A 26,571-nucleotide genomic window follows, 5' to 3' on the forward strand; every position below is an offset into this window, starting at 1 on the left:
TTTGTTGGCGGAGCCAGCTGAAAGTAACAACCACTCAATGATGTCGATGTACGTTTATTTTGTCAAACAATGTTGCAGTATAAATAAGGATAACATTTTAAAAGTTTAAAAGTGTTTAAAAAGTGACTCAATGTCAACATGTAGTATCATGGGTAGTTCCTGTCTTCACAACAAAGACAAAACATATATATAAATGGAAAAAAGCTTTATTGTTCACAATTTCAATTCAGTTATAATATGACTGCAAGTCTGAATGAAACACCTATAAACCTAATGCATATTGTCGCTTTGTGTCGTAGTAAGTACAATTTTGACTGTGTTATTTGTGTCCCCTTCAAAAATTGCTCTTGAGAAATGTTATATGTATTGTCCCCCCTACTATTAAAAGAGATTTACGCCCATGAATACACAGGAACCGTATGCACTGCTATAAATCAAGATACACAATATTAATAAATTAATGTCTGTCATGATTTAAACCATACGATGGTATTTACACATAAAACAATTCTAATCCGAATATGAATGAGCAGTTCCATCCTACCAGTAGCGTCTCGTTGATATGCATCCGATTTACCCTCCATATCTGTCTCTCAAAGTGTATAATCCATTGCTCAGATGAAACATTTAGCGACTGGGTTCCCACAGGGCTGTTAACTTGCTTGAGAAACGTTTTGTTCGTCTTTCCTGCAGTTTGCGTTCAATGCGCGCTGACCTTAACGCACCTGTTGCAATTTCCGATGCAATTCGTAGCTCTCCGTAACCTGCTACCTCTGATTTAATCGTGATGTGACCAATTTGCCTCACAGGATTTTCAGTTCTCTTAACCAGCCTCTTAAAATCCCTTTAGAATAAACTTAAATGACGTTACTAGTTTCACATACTGGTTTACTGACTACAAGTGATTACGGTATGATGCGTTTAAAGCTGCTAAAGTTAAACTAAACTGGAATGTTTCAGAGCTCCAGCTTCTGGCAAATTATATAACAAATCCACTCTAGTTAATATTTAACAGCACTTTTGAAAAATACAAGTTTCTCCTCCTTTTAATAGAAACATAGCCATAGCCGATTTCCAAGATGTCGGGATTACATTAGTAGATAGACTCAAATAACAAATTGCTGCCATAGGTTCAGCAATAATATCTGCAGCCACTTTAAAAATACTGGTTACATTTTGTCAATCCCTCCTTATTTCTTACAATCTAAATTTTCTCATGCACTTAGGTGGGCAATATAGGGGTAAAGGAGAATAAGTCTGATTCATTATACTTTGCCTCCTCAATTCTGGTGTATGTTAACAGATTAACTGAAGTAAAATGGTTATTAAACATATTAACAATATTAATCTTATCTGTAATGAATCTTTGGTCTACTTTTTCTAGCTTTCGGAAGATCATAAGATTTATTTGACCCTACAAGAGATGAGTTAATTTCCAAAATTTAGAAGGATAATTCATGTTATCATTAATCAGATAATATTGATTTTTGAAACTTTTAATCAATTTTCTAAATTTATTTCGTAAAAATCTATAAGCGGACCAATCCTCATAACTATTTGTTTTCTTTGCTTTGGACCAGGCCATATTTCTTTGCTTAACAAGATTGGAGACAAATTCACTGAATCAAGGATTATTTTTTCCACTCACGATTCCCTCTTGAACATGTTTTTCAGATTCTTATTACATTGCCAAGAGTGTATCCTGGCAAACACAACATGATAAAATCATTTTAGATTGTAATGAATTACACGATGTCACAGTAAATGGTTATATTAAAATTAGGTATTATTATAAATAATTACGGTGTGAAATAATTATTTTAACATCGAATGGAATTAAAACATCCCTAATGAGATATAATTTAAGGTAGATCAAATGTAAGTGATTAGAACAAAGCTCATTTACTTTAAAATACTAGGACAAATCTAAATATTCCATCTTTAGGGGTGCAGTTTCCCGGGCTGAGTTTAGTTTTATTCAGGACTAGGCTTTAGGTAAATTAGAACATTTAAATACTTTTAACAAACATGACTTACTGCCACAGCTGTACTAGGGAATAAGGCACAGAAATGTTTGACACGTAAATAAACCACTCCAACTTAACTCAACTTTTGTATCAATGCAAAAGTGTTTTTATTAATGATAATAATCAATGAAAGAGTCAAGAGCCCAACTACAGAAAACACTGATCACAATACCGCTGGATGTTTGTAATTTCAACATTAATTACGGATGCAAAAGTGATATTTTTTCAAACCATTGACAAATCCAATTTTTTTACACGATTCAATGTTTTTCATCTGCTCTCTTGCTTTCTGGGCTTTCTTCAAGATGAAGTTTCATGTGAATTTTAAGGCTTCCCTCCGTATTGATTTTTTTTCCACACTCAACACATGCGTGTGGGATTTTTTCAGTGTGAATCTTCACGTGGTTCTTAAGAGTCCATTTCTTTATGAAACTCTTTCCACACTCAGTACATGTGTACGGCCGCTCTCCAGTGTGAACTCTCATGTGATCATCCAGACTGGATTTATATCCGTAACTCTTTCCACACTGAACACAAGTGTATGGGCTTTGTCCTGTATGAATTATCATGTGGGCTTTAAGACCATTTTTGCTCGTGTAACTCTTTCCACACTGAGGACATGTGTGCGGACGCTCTCCAGTGTGAATCCTCATGTGCTGTGTGAGATTTTGTTTACATATGAAACCATTTCCACACTGAGGACAAGTGTGTGGACGCTCTCCAGTGTGAATCCTCATGTGGAAATCATGAGTTTTCTTCTCCCTAAAACTCTTTCCGCACACACTGCATATATACGGACGCTCTCCAGTGTGAATTCTCATGTGTGCTTCAAAACTTTCTTTGTATATGAATCTTTTTCCACACTGAAGACAAGTGTATGGACGCTCTCCAGTGTGAATTCTCATGTGCAGTTTATGAGATTTCTTCTCCCTGAAACTCTTTCCGCACTCACTGCACGTGTACGAGCGCTCTCCTGTGTGAATTCTCAAGTGCACTTTAAAATTTCCTATCTGTGTGAAACTCTTTCCACACTCAGCACATGTGTACGGCCGCTCTCCAGTGTGAATTCTCATGTGATAATCCAGATCGCATTTCTGTCCGAAACACTTTCCACACTGAACACAAGTGTATGGGCTTTGTCCTGTGTGAATTATCATGTGGGCTGTAAGACCATTTTTGCTCTTGTAACTCTTTTCACACTGAGGACATGTGTGTGGACACTCTTTACTGTGAATAGCAAGTTTCTTTATATTTGGGAAGTATTTTTCACATCGAGGACAGATGACAGACTTTTCTCTGTTATGGATTCTCATGTGCGTCGTGAGGTGTCCTTTGCTGTCGAATATTTTTCCACAATGAGAGCAAGTAAAACATTTGTCTTCTTGTATTTTTTGCTTCCGTAATGATCCTGATGTTTCTTCCAGTTCCATTAGGTCTAAAATGAAATCAATATATTTTTGAGACTGGTTTGTTATTTCGTGTCATTCTCATAAGAGCATACAATCTTTATAAAACTGTAGTGATATTACTTTTATGTTTCTTACAAATCATGAATGAAGATTAGAGAACAAACACCAACCTCTGTGATCCTCAGTATCTTCATTTATCATTCCAGATGTGTCTGTATCAGTCATGTTGAATTGGCTCCTTCACTTGTAGAATAACAGGAATTATTTCTGTATTCCAATCTCTATGTGGTTTTGAGAAACAGATCTGTCGAATTCAGACAACAAATTAATATTTATTTGTAGTAATATAAATGATAAATATATTCAAGAGTGCATAATACGAGATCATGCAAATGACCTTTTATGCCCTGTGTAATGCTGCAGTGTATGAATGCAAGCAGTCTGCCAAGCTGCAAAGCTAAAGGTGAATGAATAACAAAGTTATGGGCTTGGAAAAAAAGGGAGTCGACTCTGAACTACGCAAATGAGTTGTGCCATTGTTTGATTCGCGAACTGCCATGTCTTTACATCACTATGGACTTCACCAATGTTTTGCTTGGACTGCCCGAAAAAAACACTATTCTCCAACAAACACTGTATCGGAGTGCCACCAGTGCAGAGCTTGCTCAGGAATGGCAGCAGGCAGGTGTGTGCGCATCTGCACACACAGTGAGGCGAAGACTTTTGGGAGATGGCCTGGTGTCAAGAAGGGCAGCAAAGAAGCCACTTCTCTCCAAAAAAGCATCAGGGACAGATTGATCTTCTGAAGAAAGTATAGTGAATGGACTGCTGAGGACTGGGGCAAAGTCATATTCTCCGATGAAGCCCCTTTCCGATTGTTTGGGACATCTGGAAAAAGGCTTGTCCGGAGAAGAAAAGGTGAGCACTAACATCAGTCCTGTGTCATGCCAACAGTACAGCATCCTAATACCATTCATGTGTGGGGTTGCTTCTCATCCAAGGGAGTGGGCTCACTCACAATTCTGCCCAAAAACACATCCATGAATAAAGAATGGTACCAAAACACCCTCCAATAGCAACTTCTTCCAACAATCCAACAACAGTTTGGTGAAGAACAATGCATTTTCCAGCACGATGGAGCACCGTGCCATAAGGCAAAAGTGATAAATAACTAAGTGGCACAGGGACCAGAATGTTGAAATTGTGGGTCCATGGCCTGGAAACTCCCCAGCTCTTAATCCCATTGAGAACTTGTGTTCAATCCTCAAGAGGCGGGTGGACAAACAAAAACCCACTTATTCTGACAAACTCCAAGAAGTTATTATGAAAGAATGGGTTGCTATCAGTCAGGATTTGGACCAGAAGTTGATTGAGAGCATGCCCAGTCGAATTGTAGAGGTCCTGAAAAAGAAGGGTCAACACTGCAAATACTGACTCTTCGCATAAATGTCATGTAATTGTTGATAAAAGCCTTTGAAACGTATGAAGTGCTTGTAATTATATTTCAGTACATCAGAGAAACAACTGAAACAAAAATCTAAAAGCAGTTTAGCAGCAAACTTTTTGAAAAATAATTAATAATTCTCAAAACTTTTGGCCATGATTGTAGACCATCTGACCAATCAGATCAGATTTATTATTATTAAATATAAGAATAAACTATATTTATGATTTATTATATTATAATTAATCACTTTGTTCTTTAAACACATATAAAGATATTTGTAAGAATGTCAGCACTTTTCAGCGCCATTGGCTACTATAGGCTCAACTATAGCGTTTAACAGAACATAAAAAATACACATATAAAGTAATATTTTCTACTATGGTAGTCATTGGTGCCCCAGAACTGAAACTTGTTAACATTACTTCAAATATCTTCTTTTGTGTTCAGCAGAGCAAAGTAATTGATATAGATATGGAACCAGTAAATAAGTAAATGATGACAGAATTTTCTTTTTTGGGTGAACTACCCCTTAAAAGAGTCCAATCTCTTTCATTACAACCTCTTCTTTGCTTATTGTCCAAGCAAAGTTAATCTTCACAAGTTCAATCATATCTGCATAACACTATGAAGGGTTTAATCTTGGTATCAAATTAATTTATACAGTTTATGGAAATCTATACAGGTAATGGGTTTTGTTGTTTGTGTAGTTAAAGTGTATTACATTTTATTTCGAGTAAGCGCCGCATTGCAGAAGTAAGTGAGACAGAAACATTAAGAGCACATCATATCACATTCATAACATACATACAGTGAACAAACCTGTTTAAAAGAAGGTCTTGTTATCCATCAGGTCTCACAGTCTCGTTGTCCGTGTCTAGTGTTGTGTTTGTCCTGATGATTTAAATCAGTTCGTCTCCTCTTTTAAACACAAACAGACAGACACCTCTGTTTATATATTCACTAGCTGGATCGGGACTAACAATCTTATTGGTTTACCCCGGGGGCGGGGCTAGAGAGTGGCCGCGCGGATCACTTTGCACATCGCGATATTTCAACATGGGATCTGTGAGAACCATAGATATTTATAAAAAGAAGCCGCAGTATATTCACTAGCTGGATCGGGACTAACAATCTTATTGTTCACCCGGGGGCGGGGCTAGAGGGGGGCGGGGCTAGAGAATGGCCGCGCTGATCTCTTTGCACATCGCGATATTTCCACACGTGATCTGTGAACAAGACAATGCTTTGGCAATATACATGTATAATATTTGTCATTCCAAAAAATCACGAATCTTCATGTCAGACAAAGAATGTTTAGCTTAGAAGGAATCCCCTCTTCCACATATAGCCATCAATGTATTCAGTGAGATTAAAACTTCACACTTCATTTACGTGGGCTTGTATTCAATTAAATCTAACATTAAATTACTCAGAAATGTTGTTGCAAGTCCCTAGAAACCATTGTTATTAAATAAAAGAAATATGGACGTCAAGAATGTTTTTTGTGTGAAACTCTTTCCACATTTAAACACATGTGAAGTTCATGAATAATTAAAAATGAAAAACAACAACTGTTCACAAGGTACAAAAACAAAAACAAAAAGCTTTTATCATCTTAATTTACACATCTATAAATGTAGTCAGATAGAAAATGTTTTGCTAATAGCAGAAAGTCAATGTTTGTGACAGAGAGACTGTTCTGTACTGGATTACTGACTAGAAGTGATAGGAGGATTTTTCTCATCTGACTCAGAATAACTGTATGATGTGTTTAAAGCTACTAAAGAAACTAAACTGGAATGGTTCAGAGCTCCAGCTTCTGGAAAATTATAAAACCAATCCAGTGTTTGACAGCACTTTTGGTGCTGGTGAATCTGTATTTTGAAAAATACATTATAGGAATAATTTAAAAATTCAGATATCAGAGTTTTTAATTTGTTATGCCCATTTGTAATGTATTGACATTTTTGTCCAATCAATTAATATAAAAGCCTGCCTAACCATGTCAATATGATATACAAGGTAAACTATTTCAACTGTTTGTAAATGTCACTTTACTGACCATGACATGGCTGGACTTCAACAAACAAATGAAGAAGAGAGTTGAAAACAATCTATCTCTGGGCTTGATAACTTTAATTTGTTATGCTCATAGATGCAAAGTAGTGACATTTTCAGAAAAACAATTAACTCAATAAAATACATTATTACTATCATCAGAAAAAGAAACAGTTATCATCGATAACAATTATTTAAACTTCAACATCACATTCAGGGCCTGTGATGTAAGCTTAGTGTTTGAATTGTGTTTGGATTCATACATTTTGAAACAACTAAACATTTTATCCTGAAATTACCATAAAACCCAAAAGTCGTGTTTATCCCTTCAGCCCAATGTGTTGAGCATTTGCAGTAAGTGTTTTAGAAAGGAAAACAGCTTTACTATAATGAAAAGATTGGAACAGAAAGAAAGTGAACACAAACCCTCCTTGTTAGATGTGAGTCAGTATATCGTTTTTGTAAAGTCTTCAGTGTTGTTGTGTTTTCTTATCATGAAGTCTGATGCTCATATGTGCTTGAGGTGGAGTAGATTTGATGATATATCTAGAGAACCCAATAATAAGTACTGAAACTATGATGTTGATCCAGACGTCTGCTGATATCAGTGAAGACTGTAAGCTGATCCTACAGGACAGAGTGATGTTGTGTCCTTCTGTTATAGACACAGATGTCATTTCTGAATACGATTTACATTAGCTATAAATATTAACAAAAGACTGTAAAATAAAGCATAAAAAGATTTGCAGAATTTCTGTGCTGCAAAATATGTATAATAGCACTTACCAAAGTTTAAGATACAAATTAAAACAGAAGAGATTGTGAGAGAGTGACATCATTTTTTTATTTCTTTAATATGTGCTCTAAAGATGTTTGTTTTTTAAATGGACCGTAAGATCAAATGTGACCCTATGGTTGTGACTAAATTGTCATGAAGGGGCAAAAGAAATCAGTGATTTTTTCTATCACAATATACACAAAACCATTCACCACTGCATCAGTCAGACACACAATGGCAGAATGACGGCAAGTTTTTATGCAGCAGAAAGTTGTTTCCTGTTACTCTGGGCACCACAGCACAATAATAGTGTGACGTCTGTTACTTTAGCAGAGGAGATTTACAGTTTCACGGCCTTTATGTCTTTATAACCTTCAGCAGATATCCAGTGTGGCAGTGGATCAGTTTTAACTGCATCTTCAGATTCAGTGATGGACAAGAGGAGATCAGGTTTGGATCTCTGAAACTGACGGTACCACTGTAGATTGTACACAGCATCACTGTACTTACAGAAGAGACTAACATCGTTTCCCTCTTGAACATGTTTTTCTGATTCAAAAGAGGTTATTACATTCACAACAGTGTATCCTGGCAAACACAACATGATAAAATCATTTTCGATTGTAATGAAGTACATGATGTAACGGTACATGGTTATATTAAAATTAGGTATTATTATAAAACACTCTCACCGACAGGCTGTGAAACCAACAAAAGTAAAAAGATCCACATGTTTTGCCAACACAACAGAATGAAAGATTGAATGTCAGGCGTAAGGATTATAGTTTTTAAAATCGTCTTTGATCGCCTCCTCTTGAATGTTTAGAGATTTTATCATGACAAAACAGCTTCTCTGATACACTCTTCATCTTTGTTAGCAAAATAATTGAATAAATATAAAGGAAAATGTTATTCATATTCTGGATCAGTAGAATCTTTGTTCTGGTACCACCGAAAACCAGGATTCAGTCTGGAGTTTCTAGTAATGATTGATGAATCTTCTGGATATGTGACAGAAGCCAATCCACCTCATGAGCGTCTGTCAATCACACTTCATAAAGCTAAGAATCGTGTTACACTTGAAATATCTTCCACAGCAGTGAGAGATTCTGCAGTGTATTATTGTGCTCTGAGGCCCACAGTAACAGGAAACACATGTACACTGTACAAAAACCTACGAAACCTTCATGCAGCAATTCCTTTGCAGAGTACAGAATTGTAAAAATGCTGCTCTTTATTTAGTGATGTTTAGTCACTATTTAGTCCTCACAGGTCACATGTGAAAAGGTCTGAAGGTTTGTTGTCCGAAAGTTAGCGGAGCATCCAATGGGGTGAAGGAATATGGCCGCCTGTCATCCTCTAGTTCCGTCCCTTTGGGATAGAGCGCTCAGTCCTGATGCAACATTTCAACTTAAATAGTAGTTTTCTTCTCACTGAATACATTGCTGGCTAAGTGGAAGAGGGGTTTCCTTCTGAGCTAAACATTCTTTGTCTGACATGAAGATTCGTGCTTTATTAGAATGAAAAATATTATACATCTGTATTGCTAAAGCATTTTCTTGTTATATATATATATATGGTCCTCGCAGATCACGTGTGGAAATATCGCGATGTGCAAAGAGATCCATGCGGCCATTCTCTAGCCCCGCCCCCGGGGTAAACCAATAAGATTGTTAGTCCCGATCCAGCTAGTGAATATATAAACAGAGGTGTCTGTCTGTTTGTGTTTAAAAGAGAAGACGAACTGATTTAAATCATCAGGACAAACACAACACTAGACACGGACAACGAGACTGTGAGACCTGATGGATAACAAGACCTTCTTTTAAACAGGTTTGTTCACTGTATGTATGTTATGAATGTGATATGATGTGCTCTTAATGTTTCTGTTTAACTTACTTCTGCAATGGGGCGTTTACTCGAAATAAAATAAAATACACTTTAACTACACAAACAACAAAACCCATTACCTCTATAGCTTTCCATAAAATGTATAAATCAATTTGATACCAAGATTAAACCCTTCATAGTGTTATGCAGATATGATTGACCTTGTGAAGATTAACTTTGTTGGGACAATAAGCAAAGAAGAGGTTGTAAAGAAAGAGATTTGACTCTTTTAAGGGGTAGTTCACCCAAAAATAAACATTCTGTCATTATTTACTTATTTACTGGTTACATATCTATATCAATTACTTTGCTCTGCTCAACACAAAATAAGATATTTGAAGTAATGTTAACAAGTTACAGTGCTGGGGCACCATTGACCACCATAGTAGAAAATAGTATTGTGTATATATACTTTTTTTTTTAAATTATTATAAAAAATATTAATTTGTTTACTGAATTTGACAGATCTGTTTATCCAAACCACATTGTGATTGGAATACAGAAATAATTCCTGTTATTCTACAAGTGAAGGAGCCAATTCAACATGACTGATACAGACACATCTGGAATGATAAATGAAGAAAGTGAGGAACACAGAGGTTGGTGTTTGTTCTCTAATCTTCATTGATGATTTGTAAGAAACAGTAAAGTAATATCACTACAGTTTTACAAACCAGTCGCAAAATTATATGTGTTTCATTTTAGACCTAATGGAACTGGAAGGAACATCAGGATCATCAAGGAAGCAAAAAATACAAGCAAGCAAATGTTTTACTTGCTCTACTTGTGCGAAAAGATTCGACAGCAAAGGACACCTCACGACGCACATGAGAATCCATAACAGAGAAAAGTCTGTCATCTGTCCTCGATGTGAAAAATGCTTCCCAAACAAAAAGAAACTTGCAATTCACACTAAAGAGTGTCCACACACATGTCCTCAGTGTGGAAAGAGTTTCACACACAAAGGAAATTTTAATGCGCACATGAGAATTCACACTGGAGAGCGTCCGTATATGTGCAGTGAATGCGGAAAGAGTTTCAGAGAGAAGAAAAATCATAAACTGCACATGAGAATTCACACAGGAGAGCGTCCACACACATGTCTTCAGTGCGGAAAGAGTTTCACATACAAAGGAAATTTTGAAGTGCACATGAGAATTCACACCGGAGAGCGCCCGTACACTTGCAGTGTGTGCGGGAAGAGTTTCAGGGAGAAGAAAGCTCATGATTTGCACATGATGATTCACACTGGAGAGCGCCCTTACACATGTCCTCAGTGTGGAAAGAGTTACACGAGCAAATTTGGCCTCACAGCCCACATGGTAATTCACACAGGACAAAGCCCATACACTTGTCTTCAGTGTGGAAAGAGTTACGGACAGAAATCCGGTCTGGATTATCACATGAGAGTTCACACTGGAGAGCGGCCGTACAGGTGCAGTGAGTGCGGAAAGAGTTTTTTGAGGAAGACATCTCATACACTGCATATGAGAATTCACACAGGAGAGCGTCCATACACATGTCTTCAGTGTAGAAAGAGATTCAGATACAAAGGAAATTTTGAAGCGCACATGAGAATTCACACTGGAAAGCGTCCGTATGTGTGCAGTGAGTGCGGAAAGAGTTTCATAGAGAAGAAATCTCACAAACTGCACATGAGAACTCACACAGGAGAGCGTCCATACACTTGTCCTCAGTGTGGAAAGAGTTTCGGACAGAAATCCGGTCTGGATTATCACATGAGAGTTCACACTGGAGAGCGGCCGTACACATGTATTGAGTGTGGAAAGAGTTTCATACAGAAATGCAATCTTAAGACCCACATGACGATTCACACTGAACAAATCCCACACGCATGTGTTGAGTGTGGAAAGAAATTCAAAACAGAGGGAAGCCTAAAAATTCACAGGAGACTTCATCTTGAAGAAAGCCCAGACAGCAAGAGAGCAGATGAAAAACATTGAATCATGTAAAAAAATGGATTTGTCAATGCCATTGAAAAATATAACGTTTGCATCCGTTCAAATTTCAACTACCCAGCGGTATTGTGATCAGTGTTTTCTGTAGTTGGGCTCTTGACTCTTTCTTTGTTGATAATCATTAATAAAAACACTTTTGCATTGGTCAAAGGCGGAGATAAGTTGGAGTGTTTTATTTTCGTGTCAAAAATTTCTGTGCCTTATTCCCTTATACAGCTGTGGCAGTAAGGCATGTTTGTTAAAAGTATTTAAAGTCCGAATTTACCTAAAGCCTAGTCCTGAATAAAACTAAACTCAGTCCGGGAAACTGCACCCCTAAAGATGGAATATGTAGATTCTTCCTAGTATTTTAAAGTAAATGAGCTTTGTTCTAATCACTTACATTTGATCTACCTTAAATTATATCACATTAGGGATGTTTTAATTCCAATCGCTGTTAAAATAATAATTTCACACCAGAATTATTTATAATACCTAGTTTAATATAACCATGTACTGTCACACCATGTTTTCTAATATGATTTTATCATGTTGTGTTAGCCAGGATACACTCTTCAGAATGTTAAACCTCTCATGAATCAGAAAAAAATTGTTCAAGAGGGAAACGATGTTAGTCTCTTCTGTAAGTACAGTGATGCTGTGTACAATTGGTAGCATCAGTTTTAGAGATCCGAACATCACAGAATCTTAAGATGCAGTTAAACATGTTTAGAGCACATGTTAAGTAAATTGAAAAATGATGTTACTCATCTCTTCTGTTTTAATATTTATCCTAAAGTGCTATTATACATATTTTGAAGTACAGAAATGCAAAGCTCTATTTTCAGTCCCAAGTTTAATTGATTATTGTTTGATTTTTTTACTCCTCTGTTATTATTTATAGGTGAAGCTAATGTAAATCTTATTCAGAATTTGCATCTGTGTCTATAACAGAAGGACACAATATCACTCTGTCCTGTAAATATGATGGATCAGCTAATAGTCTTCACTGGTATAAGCAGACGTCTGGATCAACATCATAGTTTCAGTGCTTATTATTGGGTTCTCTAGATAAATCATCAAATCTACCCCACCTCAAGCACATATGAGCATCAGACTTCATGATAAGAAAACACAACAACACTGAACACTCTACAAAAACTGTATAAGACGGGTTTATGTTCACTTTCTTTGTGTTCCAATCTTTTTATCATTTCTTAGTACAGCTGTTTTCCTTTCTAAAACACTTACTGTAAATGTTCAATTTGTCTAAAATACTAGAAAAAGTAGTGTCCACTCAGTTCTGTACCTTCCTACAAAATAATGACATGCATAAAAAGTTTCAGTTTGGCTTTAGACCGCATCACAGCACTGAAACTGCGCTTGTTAGAATTACAAATGACCTTCTTATTGCATCAGATAAAGGTAAAATCTCACTCTTAGTCCTGCTTGACCTTAGTGCTGCTTTCGATACTGTAGACCATAAAATGCTATTAGATTGTTTACACAATTATACCGGTATTCAGGAACAGGCACTAAAATGGTTCAGATCTTACTTAACAGACCGATATCAATATGTCCATTTAAATGGGAAATCGTCAAATCTTACGCAAGTAAATTATGGATTACCTCAGGGACTGGTTTTAGGACCCCTGCTTTTCTCCATATACATGCTGCCCCTCGGCAACATTATTAGAAAACATGGAATTAGCTTCCACTGTTACGCAGATGATACTCAGCTATATATCTCATCAAGACCAGATGATTCCTTTAAGCTATCCAAACTGGCAGAGTGCATCGAAGACATAAAACATTGGATGACTAATAATTTCCTCCTTTTAAACTCTAGCAAAACAGAAATATTACTTATAGCACCAAAATCAAGTAATCAGAATATCTCTGACTACAACCTACAAATTGAAAGATGCCCTGTTACTCCAACAAATACAGTTAAAGACCTAGGCGCTATATTAGACTGCAACCTGTCATTTAAAAATCACATCTCAAATATCACAAAAACAGCCTTCTTCCACCTTAGAAATGTTGCCAAATTACGAAATATTTTATGTGTTGCTGATGCAGCAAAGCTTATTCATGCATTTGTGACCTCACGGCTTGACTATTGTAATGCTCTACTTAGTGGTTGTCCTGTATCATCGATAAACAAACTACAGCTAGTTCAGAATGCAGCTGCCAGAGTTCTTACTAGGTTAAGAAAATACGATGACATAACCCCAGTTTTATGATCGCTTCACAGGCTACACATTAAGTATCGCATTGATTTTAAAATTATTTTAATTACTTACAAAGCCCTGAACGGTTTTGCCCCTACTTACTTAACCGAGCTTTTATCACGTTACAACCCATCACGCTCTCTAAGATCTCAAAACTTAGGACTTTTGACAACATCTAGAATAACTAAATCCAACAAAGGGGGTCTAGCTTTCTCATATGTAGCACCTTAACTCTGGAATATCATTCCAGATACTATTCGAGGGTCATACACACTCTCCCAATTTAAATCTAGATTAAAGACACATCTTTTCAGCCAAGCTTTCACTTAATGCATAGTTAATGAACAGCAGCTACGCTAATTATTCTCTTTATTCTCTTTCCGCCTCTGCCTCGGGATGCCCATAACGAGGTAGGAAGAAGTTCCACCATGTCCAGATGACCGACAGATGCCCATCCCAAATTTGAGATAACGCCAGCTACAGCTGCAGACTGACTGACCATCCCAGCTCGATCTAAGGCTATTCCACCACAAACCAAGAGAAATATGACCATCGGACCATCTCAGACCAATACACCCCCAACCAAGAGCAAAGACGGACTATTTGTCTTATTAATGCTGAAGTTACAATGTTTGGTATTAAATGCTAAGCTTAAATCACATGTCAGCAGTCTGAGTGCAGCTAAGACACGTCAGAGGGGATCTGGCCCTCCCGGTTGAGCCTGGTTTCTCCCGAGGTTTTTTTTCTCCATTAATCAATCATCGGAGTTTGGGTTCCTCGCACCAGCAGGGCAGTGTTGGCCTGCTCACCGGGAGACTGCATTCATTCATTTATTTATTTAATTCGAAATTAGATATTATTTATTAGAATGATCTTACTCGTTGTATAAACACCATGCACTGTGCTGTGTTTTACCTTTTCTGTTATTCCTGTTTGCCCCTGTAAAGCTGCTTTGAAACAACACACATTGTGAAAAGCGCTATATAAATAAACTTTAATTGAATTGAATCCACCCATTGGGATAGAAGGAGAAACAAGACTCTTGGGATTTATATAAACCTACAGTATATGGTTATTTCAGGATAAAATGTTTGGTTGTTTCAATGAATCCAAACACTAAGCTTCAATCACAGGTCCTGAAAGTGATGGTGAAGTTTAAATAATTAAAAAACTTAATTTCATGTAAATCATAATATATTTGATGAAGTTGTTTTCATGAAAATGTCAGTACTTTACATCTACGAGCATAAGAAAATAAAATACCAGTTTAGTTTTACTTTAGGATCTTTAAACACATCAAACAGTTATTCTGAGTCGGATGAGAAAAATCCTCCTATCACTTACTAGTCAGTAATCCAGTACAGAACAGTCTCTCTGTCACAACCATTGACTTTCTGCTATTAGCAAAACAGTTTCTATCTGACTACATTTATAGATGTGTAAATTAAGATGATAAAAGCTTTTTGTTTTGTCAGAATGCCTGAATGCTTTCTGTATTGGCCATTGTCACCTGTGTGAATGCAGCGCCCATTAAAGTACCTTGTGAACAGTTGTTGCTGTTTCACATCTTTAATCATTCATGAAATTCACATTTCTTTTAATGTGGAAAAAGTTTCACATAGAAACATTCTTGACTTCCATAATTGTGTCAGGACTTTCAGTGAGACATGAACAAAGGACCAAACTGCAGACCGCAGATAAGGGGTTTAAAAAAAACTTTTACTAAAATGTAAATACAAAACAAACACCCACACGGGGGTAAAAAACATGGAAACAGGAACTAACTACACTTGGACTTATACTAACACTTGTCATAAAACTACAATAAACTAGACTAATAATACAACACCATGGTACAAGAACTCGACCACATGACACAAACAGAGGCAATGAACCAGCACAAGACAAGAGACACAAGGTCAATATGGGATCAAAGTCAAGAGGGGACAGATGCGGGTCATGAACAAATTAACAAGCAATAACGAACAAGAGACGAAAGGGCTGGAAACACAGATGAGACTCAGAGAGAGAGTACATCATTCCACAAGGCCCAAAATCTCTCCCTACATGAAACATGGGATCCCGTCCTGACAAATTGTTTTATTTAATAACAATGCTGTCTAGGGATGTACAATGTGCCAAATACTTCAGCAGCAATGTTGGAAAAATAAAATGTTTATCTTACGTAAACGGCTAATAGGTGGCAACAAAGTCAAGAGATGTCATGATATCACTTTATCTACATTTCACTGTAGATTCACTGTTTGCTCTTCTGTTGTTACATACATCTGTGTCTAAGGGCTGCTGAAGGTCGTCCGTCATGGAATGGTGTGAGCAAGTTTACTTTGTATGATTATAAAAAAATATCTATTGTTGTGTAAACAAGTCTAACATTATATCTGCTAAACTAAACGTGACCGCAACGAAAGGATTTTAAATTTTTCGGCAATTTCCATCCCCGTGGTTTTAGCAGCTATAGCTGGATAGTGTTTGCGCGGGAAATTCTGGCAAACTGTGAGTGACGTCAGTGGAGCGTTCCAAGATGGCGGATTCGTCTACCTGCCTCGAGCGCTTGACTGCGGCTTCTTTTTATAAATATCTATGGTTCTCACAGATCCCATGTTGAAATATCGCGATGTGCAAAGTGATCCGCGCGGCCACTCTCTAGCCCCGCCCCCGGGGTAAACAAATAAGATTGTTAGTCCCGATCCAGTTAGTGAATATATAATCAGAGGTGTCTGTCTGTTTGTGTTTAAAAGAGAAGACGAACTGATTTAAATCATCAGGACAAACACAACACTAGACACGGACAACGAGACTGTGAGACCTGATGGATAACAAGACCTTCTTTTAAACAGGTTTGTTCACTGTATGTATGTTATGATATGATGTGTTCTGAATGTTTCTGTTTAACTTAATTCGGCAATGGAGCGTTTACTCGAAATAAAATGTAAAACACTTTAACTACACAAACAACAAAACCCATTACCTCTATAGATTTACGTAAAATGTATAATTTAATTTGATACCAAGATTAAACCCCTCGTAGTGTCATGTAGATACGATTGAACTTATTGAAGATTAACTTTGTTGGGACAATAAGCACAGAAGAGGCTGTAAAGAAAGAGATTGGACTCTTTTAAGGGGTAGTTCACCCAAAACTAAACATTCTGTCATCATTTACTTATTTACTGGTTACATATCTATATCAATTACTTTGCTCTGCTGAACACAAAAGAAGATATTTGAAATAATGTTAACAAGTTTCAGTTCTGGGGCACCATTGACTACCATAGTAGAGAATAGTATTGTATATGTTATTTGTATATATACTTTTTTTATATATAAAATATAAAAATATTAATTTGTTTACTGAATTTGAATGATCTGTTTCTCCAAATCACATAGAGATTGGAATACAGAAATAATTCCTGTTATTCTACAAGTGAAGGAGCCACTTCAACATGACTGATACAGACACATCTGAAATGATAAATGAAGATACTGAGGATCACAGAGGTTGGTGTTTGTACTCTAATCTTCATTAATGATTTGTGAGAAATATTAAAGTAATATCACTACAGTTTTATAAAGATTGTATGCTCTTAATATGAGAATGACAGGAAAAAAAAAAACCAGTCGCAAAATATATGTGTTTCATTTTAGACCTAATGGAACTGGAAGAAACATCAGGATCATCAAGGAAGCAAAAAATACAAGCAAGCAAATGTTTCACTTGCTCTACTTGTGGGAAAAGATTTGAGAGCAAAGGACACCTCACAACACACATGAGAATCCATAACAGCGAAAAGTCTGTCATCTGTCCTCGATGTGAAAAATGCTTCCCAAACAAAGAGAAACTTGCAATTCACAGTAAAGAGTGTCCACACACATGTCCTCAGTGTGAAAAGAGTTTTACACACAAAGGAAATTTTGAAGTGCACATGAGAATTCACACTGGAGAGCGTCCACACACATGTCCTCAGTGTGGAAAGAGTTACAAGAGCAAAATTGGTCTTAAAGCCCACATGGTAATTCACACAGGACAAAGCCCATACACTTGTGTTCAGTGTGGAAAGAGTTTCGGACAGAAACGCAATCTGGAGAAACACATGAGAGTTCACACTGGAGAGCGGCCGTACATGTGTATTGAGTGTGGAAAGAGTTTCACACAGAAAGGAAATTTTAAAGTGCACATGAGAATTCACAGTGGAGAGCGTCCATACACTTGTCTTCAGTGTGGAAAGAGTTTCATAGAGAAGAGATCTCATAAACTGCACATGATGATTCACACTGGAGAGCGCCTGTACAATTGTCCTCAGTGTGGAAATGGTTTCATACGTAAACAAAATCTCACACAGCACATGATGATTCACACTGGAGAGCGTCCACACATATGTCCTCGAGTTCGAGTTCTTACACGTACAAAAAAGTGTGAGCATATAACCCCGGTTCTGTCAACCTTGCACTGGTTACCTATAAAGCATCGCATTAACTTTAAGATCTTGCTTATTACCTATAAAGCCCTACATGGTCTAGCGCCGCAGTATTTGAATGAACTTCTATTGTATTACAGACCTCCACGTACATTACGCTCTAAGGGGTCCTGTCAGTTGGTAATACCTAGAATTTCAAAATCAAGTGCAGGTGGTAGATCCTTTTCTTATCTAGCGCCTAAACTTTGGAATATTCTTCCCTGCACGGTCCGGGAGGCAGACACACTCTGTCAGTTTAAATCTAGACTAAAGACTCATCTTTTTAATCTTGCATACACTACACCTCCATAATATTAATCCTCAGAGGATTTAGGCTGCATTATTTAGATCAACCGGAACCAGGAACACATCCAACAACAAATGATGTACTTGTTGCATCAAAGAGTGCAGAACAGTACTCTACTCTCAGCCAGTCTTGTCTCTTTGTTCCAAGGTTACCGCAGGATGCAGTTCATGCCCAGACCTGATGGCAGAGCTGAGAATGGGAAGCGGTGACCTGACAAGTGCTAAGAGGATAGAGCTGGATAAAGGACGAGACAACTTTGTTTTTCCTACAACATTTCAAATGCTATTAGATTGTTAATGATAATCTTTAATCCTTAATTTTTATATTTTTACTAAGCCTTGTTGTGCAAGCACTGTTGAGCTTGTGCAGAGGCAGCAGCTTTTGCCAGAGGGGAACTGAAATCCCCTGGTTGGGCCTGGGTTCCCCTGAGGGTTTTTTTCTCGATGGGAGTTTTGGGTTCCTCACCACCGTTTGCATATTGTTTTGCACTATCTGCCTGGCCGGGGGGGCTGCTTTAGAATTCATACTTGTATTAAATGTGTTTCGTGTACAGCTGCTTTGTAACAATGAAAATTGTAAAAAGCGCTATATAAATAAAGTTGAGTTGAGTTGAGTCCTCAGTGTGGAAAGAGTTACAAGAGCAAGATTGGCCTCACAGCCCACATGATAATTCACACAGGACAAAGCCCATACACTTGTCTTCAGTGTGGAAAGAGTTTTGGACAGAAATCCAATCTGGAGAAACACATGAGTTCACACAGGAGAGCGGCCGTGCATATGTGCTGAGTGTGGAAAGAGTTTCACACACAAAAGTAATCTTAAGACCCAGATGAGGATTCATCATGAAAAAAGCCAACACACATGAGTTGAGTGTGGAAAGAATTTCACAACCAAGGGAAGCCTTCAAATTCACATGAAACTTCATCTTGAAGAAAACCTAGAAAGCAGGAGAGCAGATGAAAACCATTGAATCATGTAAAAACAATTGCTGATTTTCCAATGGCATCGGAAATATATATCGCTTTTGCATCCTTAAATAATGTTGAGAAAATGTTGAAATTTCAACTATCCAGCGGTATTGTGATCAGTGTTTTCTGTGATTGGGCTCTTGACACTTTCATTGTTTATTATCATTAATAAAAACACTTTACGGTTGATAAAAAAAGAGTTTTTAAGTTTGAGTGATTTACTTTCGAGTCAAACATTTCTGTGCCTTATTCCCTGTAACAGCTGTGACAGTACAGCGCTTGTCAATGTCAAAATGTTGACAGATAAAATGAAAAAAACCAGTGTTCATAGAGCCAATTAAATTAAACTGAGGCCAAGCTGAATTTCTGCCAGTAAAACCAAACTTTGCTGTAGGCAGATGTGCACTAAACAGAAACCATGCTTGAATCCCAATTTTAATGTGTAGTGCTTTGTGAGTTTAATGCCCGGTTTCACAGACCAGGCTTAAAGGGATGGTTCTCCCAAAAAATTAAGTTCTGTCATCATTTATTTACCCTCATGTCATTTCAAACCTGTATGACATTATTATTTCCGCAGAGCAAGAAAGAAGATATTTTGAAGAATGTTGATAACAGATCAGAGTTATTGACTTCTATTGAAAGAACACAAAACCAATGCAAGTGAATGGGTGCCATCAGTGTTCGGTCAACAACATTTTTCAAATTATATTCTTTTGTGTTCTGCAGTAGAAAGAAAGTCTTGCATGCTTGAATTGAAAAGAAGGTTTATAGATGATGACAGATTTTTTGAGCTGTCTCAACTGAGAGTACCTTGCACAAAACTATCTTAACATTTTTCATTGCCATTGTTTGTCTCAAGATGTACACCAATAATGTTTTTATCTAAAGCATTTTATTAATTTGTGTCCTAATTTAACTAAGGCATAGTCCTGGCTTAAGCTAAGCCTTGTCTGTGAAAACAGGACTTGCGGTTTTAAATGAAAATGAAACTTGGTTTGTGTGCTTGAGCTAACATGCTTAACATACTCAAACAGATTGTATTGTCATCTTACCTGTATATGCTCCTTGTCCTGTACCTAAGCATTGATTTAAACATAATTTATTCATGAGAAATCCATTTATAGGTACTTACATTTTAAAACGGACATCTGTCTTTAAAGTTTTTGGATATTTCATATGATTGACTTTTGAAATTTGACCGTTCCTCGGTTCCCGTGGCATCATGGTATAGAGAAGTGTCCATCCGATGTACTCTCACAAATCCCTGCGGAAGAAGTAGACCATCCAGATATTTCTGTTTTTGAATATTGAGGTTTCGGAAATACTATTCATGATTCATACTTAATTTCGGCTATTTGAAAGTAAGTGATTTCAGACGCAAGGTAAGTGTCATGAAAAGTCCTTTAAACATTTATTGAATTGTGGTGCTATAGAAGGTGTGTGCATCAATGAGCGGGTGTGTTATGTTATGTTATGTTGCAAACTGGTTATTGGGGGACACTTTTTAATCCCAGTTCACCGTGTTTCTTTTTTTTATGTTATGACAATTTACCCACCATAGGGTCACATTTGATCTTATCGGCCTTTTCCAAAACAAACATGTTTAGAGCACATATTTAGGGAAAATTTACATTAAACAATAACAGCCAACAACCCAACTAAAAGAAACACTGGACCCTAATGGTGACTTACAAAAATAAACATTTCAACCTCAATAAGATTTTTTGTAGAGGTATAAATGCCCACCCAGGTTATCTGATAGCCCACCCTTTTGCACCTGGCAGGAACCGGGCCTGTTATGAGTCATGAGGTTTTTGCTCGGGTCTCGCGAGATGTTGTGGAAAGCTTTACAGCCTACGTTATACTACTACTTTTTAAAGTTATATCTTTATTTAATCTACGTTTGGTTAACATGTGTCTTGTTTTTTGGTTTACAGCTGCTTTGATACAAATAAAGCACTATAAAAATAAATCTGACTTCACTTCACTATGTAATTAGATATTAAATATAATTTCGTATAAAGATTTAGTGTTAAATATTTTTCTGGTGAATTCTCCAGAGTTTGTAAAACTGCTTTTTATCTCATAAATTGAAACACCACATTAGTTGACGTTATATGTTTGCACTTGCTAAGTGAGTCCCATCAGGTTTTAAATACTTCATGCTTACTTGGGATCTTGACGCCCACTAGAACACTAGGGTCAAAAACAGCAAATACGTCATGAAAGTAGTCAAGTGGTCAAGTGCAAAGACTGCAAGTGGGGGTATTTGGACGCTGGGTTAGTGCCATGAAAAGTCCTTAAAAACATTTACGTTTCTGAATTGTGGTGCTATAGAAGGTTTGTGCAGGTTTTATTTATTTATTTAAAAGTAACATTATATTTTATATAAACAACAGAAACACAGACTTGTATAAGTGACCGAATAAAAATACAGATACATAGCAATGTATTAATACACGTATCAAGCTATATGTACTAAAACATATGATCATTACAGAGAAAAAATATGCATTGCACACAAACATAAAGTTTCATGTTTTAAAAGTAAATAAATGTTTCGCCCACAAGAGGTCGTCACAAGGATGTGCACACATTGAAGTTTAATACAGAATAAGTTTTCAACAACTTTAGTCAAAGGGTGGAGCTTTTTGTAAATGACAGAAGCTCCAGTTAAATTACATGTGTTTTCAGATGTGAGTTGGAATCTTTAAACATTCGGTTCAACAATCATGTTTACTGTAGTTCTGGTTGTACTTTTACTGATAAAAGGTGAGTAACACTTTTAATGCTTTGTGTTCCATTCGTGTCATTGTCAACACATGTTATATTATTAACATTCTGCACTGATAACAGTTGACAGATCTGATCAGGAGTTTAATAAGCTTTGTTCTTCTTTTTCACAGAAAGTGTTCATTCATATACAATAACATCAATCTCAACACAGAAGTCTGTCTTAGTTGGAGAAAGTGCCATTATCTCCAGCAATTACACCGGCCTTGGTCCCAACTTCCAATGGTATCGCCAATATCCCAAATCCAGACCACAATATCTTATCTTTCATACAGAGATAAATGATGCTTCTGAAGCCACTTTACGTCTCAGAGCGATCCCAAACAAACAATCCTCTCGAGTGGATCTGGAGATCTCCTCTGTTTCTCTATCAGACTCTGCTGTGTATTACTGCGCACTGGTGCCCAACACACTGCATATCATACAAAAACCTTCTCAATGGTATTTTTTGCAGATTATGATAAACACATCTCATTTAATGGTCATCCATACTTATTTGCCACTGATGAATGTTTCTCTCTTTTACTATCATTTTTAAATATCAGAGGTGTGTGTGACCCTGGACCACAAAACCAGTCAAAGGTTCTCATTTTTCGAAATAGAGGTTAATTCCACTGTTGTATCGGTTTGTAATGATGTAGGACAACATTTGGCAGAGATTCAACTCAGCCTATTTAAAACTCAGGAACCTGACGTGTATTACTGTGTCCTGTTGCCCACATATAGACCTACACATACAAATACATAAAGCACACACCACGTATATTGCATCTGCACTAATGGGGTTTAATGTAAAATAAATAAATAAATGTTTTACTTATATTAACTTGACTTTTTTCTTGTTTAGAATAGCAGTTAAATGGACAGTTCAAGCAAAACTGAAAACACTGACCCACATTAAACACAAAAACACTGGACAAAATCTCATAACCAGGATTTAAGATGGAGAATCATAATGTATGATTCATAAACAAATTTACGAACATATATTCAAAATAGAGAAATAGCCTTTTGATGAAACAAAAATAACGTTTCCTCTTGATGTAAAGCTACACAGGACTCTTAAGTGGGTGGTAACATAGCTAAAGGGAAAGGCAGTGCAGAAGACAAGAACAGCTGTCACTGCTCTAGAAATCTCAACAAACAATGCTGCTGCTTCTCTCTCTGCTCATCTTTTTTGACTATTTTGGTAAGAAATGCACTTGATTTAGTTTTTGTTATTTTAACTAGATGAAAAATTATTCATTATTCATATTATTAAGAGAATGTTGTTAATTAATTTAGTTGTTGTTTATATTTTAAATTAAATACAAATTTAACATTGTTACAGGTGAAACTACACAGAATGCCATTGAACCAGATAACAGCACCATGTTTTCAATGGAGCATGATAATGTTACTTTATCATGTAAATATTCTGGATCAGTAGACCGTTTTCTCTGGTACCACCAAACACCAGGATCCAGTCTGGAGTTTCTAGCAATGATTGATGAATCTTCTGGATATGTGACAGAAGCCAATCCACCTCATGAGCGTCTGTCAATCAAACTTCATAAAGGACAGAATCGTGTTACACTTGAAATATCTTCCACAGCAGTGAGAGATTCTGCAGTGTATTATTGTGCTCTGAGGCCCACAGTAACAGGAAACACATGTACACTGTACAAAAACATACGAAACCTTCATGCAGCAATTCCATTGCAGAGTACAGAATTGCAAAAAGCTGCTCTTTATTTAGTGTCGCTGTCTTGAGTTTTTTTTTCAGTTTGCTACTGCCCTCCCACATTCAGTTACATAAATTTGTATCATTTTAAAGATGAATCAGAAGCCAACCACCTAGCAAAATTTGGTCATGTGACAAGAATCAACTTGCCAATATAGACAATCTCAATGAAAATGGAGACATATGATCACAGCATGACTATCTGATCTCGTAGCAGAGTTATTGCAAAGTATTCTCTGTCCATATAATCCATATATTCTTTGTTTTTACCTCCTTGTCTCAACGGCTATTGTGGCCCATGGTTACGACAGACAGGTAAATCAAATCTTGAAAATGGGTTTTTCAAAAATAAAAGAGGGATTCTAGATCAAACCTGCCCTCTGAGTTTTTTAAAACTTTAAACTCGGTTTGGGATAAAAAATCAGGTTTATCCTGATCCCATCAGAAGGATGTATTCAGTTGTGATTTTTCGAACCACATTACATCAGAGGGGTTATTTTTAAGTGAATGATCACAAAACCAAAGTTTACTGATGATATATACATCATATAACATTCCTCACCTACAAACCAGGATGGTGACAGCCATGAGTTGCTTCTGAAACAGGAAACCGAAAGAGCAAAAGTACAAATTGAACTGGGTAAAGAACAAATCATGCTTACCCAACTGCAGCAGAAAAAACTGCAGACGGAGATAAATCTTCTAAAGGCAGAGATGGAAAGAGGTGGTATCTGTCCTGTAAATGATTTTTGACTGTTGGATAATATTATTTTTGTTTTGTTATTTAATTTTTTTACAAAAAAAGGAATGTAAAATGTTTCTGTTTCTCACAATAAAAAAACCAATTGTATTTTGCATACATGTTGTTCTTTGCTAAACCAGTAGGCTACACTGTTGATTTCATTTAAGACTCTGGTAAACCGGATGTGGTTATCCTGAAATTTGATATTTCCTTTGGACAGATGAGTCCAAACTGAAGCTTTTTGGCACGTCACATCAGCTCTAGGTTCATAGACGAAAAAGGTTTTGTTTTAGGGCTGCTTTGCTGCTTATATGGCATTGAATCAGTGCAGGGCACAATGACATCTGAAGACTTTTAAGGCATTCTGGAGCCAAACTTACTGCCCAGTGTCAGAAATTTCTGTCTCAGTCCCAGATCATGAGTCCTCCAACAGGATAATGACCCAAAAACACAAAGCTAAAATATACTGAGAATGAATAAGAACAAAACATTGGACTATTCTGAAGTGGCCTTCTATGACTACTGATCTGAATCCTATCGAACATCTGTGGAAAGAGCTGAAACTTGCAGTCTGGAGAAAGAACCCATCAAACCTGAGTCAGCTGGGGCAGTTTGCTCAGGAAGAGTTGGCCAAACTACCTGTTACATGTGCAGGAGTCTCATTGAGAGCTAAAGAAAATGTTTGCTTGTAGCAATTGCCGCTAAAGGTTGTGCAACAAAAATGATGTTTTATGAACAAGGTTCAGGAGGAGCACGAGAAGATAATTCACTCGGCTGGCTTTCGATAAACAATCACAGCAATCATCCTCACAGACTATGAGAAGTCAAGCCACCTCACCAACATTCTCTCGGACGTTTCGCAACATTGTTGCTCATTCAACCCGAATTCTGCTCATTACCGAAAACAAAACAGCAAGATTATTGGTCAAATATGTTGATTTTACTGCACGTTTGGGTGATGTTATACTGCACTTGGGCAGCGGACCTTCAGATGATTCAATACAAAGACAAAAAGTTTGCTTTCATTTTATTAAAATATTGCGGATCTGATGATAAACGATTTCATTGTGAAGAGCGACTGGACTCAGTGGAGATCAGTCCACACCACCAATAAAGTGTTGTTTTTGTTACACATGGTGTCACGAAATATATGAGCAGAACCCAGATGCAAGGCAGATGGAGGTAACAAAGACTTTTATTAAATAAAACAAAACCCACGATGGGGCAAAACAGAGACTGATAAACAGAAAACTTTCCACGAGGGGAACAAACAAACGGTAGCGAAAGTCCAAAAACACGAAACACACCGACAGAAACCACGGGGAGGAAACTCATACAAAACTTCAAACAGGTAACAGGGTAATCCAAATATCCTCCGGAACATGGGGCAAGGCTAGAAAGACAAATACAATACAATGAACCGAACAAGGTGTGAGGGGAAACAGAGATATTAAATAGGGACATAATAACGAGGGGAGATTGCACAGGGATGGAGAAGGGCAGGTGACAAGACTAAACACTAATGGGAGACAGGTGACGGAGATAACACACTAAGGGAGGCCTAACGGAGAAACAAGGGGGCGGAGCTTAACGGAACACAGGATGACACGCGGCGAATTATCCAAACATACCGCCACGTGTCTCCACACAAAACAAAACATACACACAAGACATGATACTGTAGCAACCCTGTCCCAAGGCACGAAATCCAAGAACAGAAAGGACAGGATCGTCACACATGGACATTGTTGGTATTTATATT

At 37.0% G+C, this 26,571-nt stretch overlaps 1 protein-coding gene and 1 pseudogene across 1 annotated transcript; one reads left to right on the top strand and one right to left on the bottom strand.

Annotated features, from left to right (window-relative positions):
• Positions 1-3,210, bottom strand: part of LOC130416515 (gastrula zinc finger protein XlCGF57.1-like) — a 78,303-nt pseudogene extending 75,093 nt beyond the window's left edge.
• A 6,943-nt stretch (positions 3,211-10,153) lies between these two features.
• Positions 10,154-25,501, top strand: LOC130416531 (gastrula zinc finger protein XlCGF57.1-like). The gene is made up of 6 exons (XM_056742277.1): positions 10,154-10,208; positions 10,315-11,415; positions 16,137-16,148; positions 17,741-17,947; positions 23,675-23,940; positions 25,316-25,501. Exons 1-6 carry the CDS (start codon positions 10,154-10,156, stop codon positions 25,499-25,501), a joined length of 1,827 nt encoding a protein of 608 aa, XP_056598255.1.
• The last annotated feature ends 1,070 nt before the right edge of the window (positions 25,502-26,571 follow it).

Source organism: Triplophysa dalaica, chromosome 3, assembly GCF_015846415.1.
Source record: "Triplophysa dalaica isolate WHDGS20190420 chromosome 3, ASM1584641v1, whole genome shotgun sequence".
Taxonomy (NCBI): domain Eukaryota; kingdom Metazoa; phylum Chordata; class Actinopteri; order Cypriniformes; family Nemacheilidae; genus Triplophysa; species Triplophysa dalaica.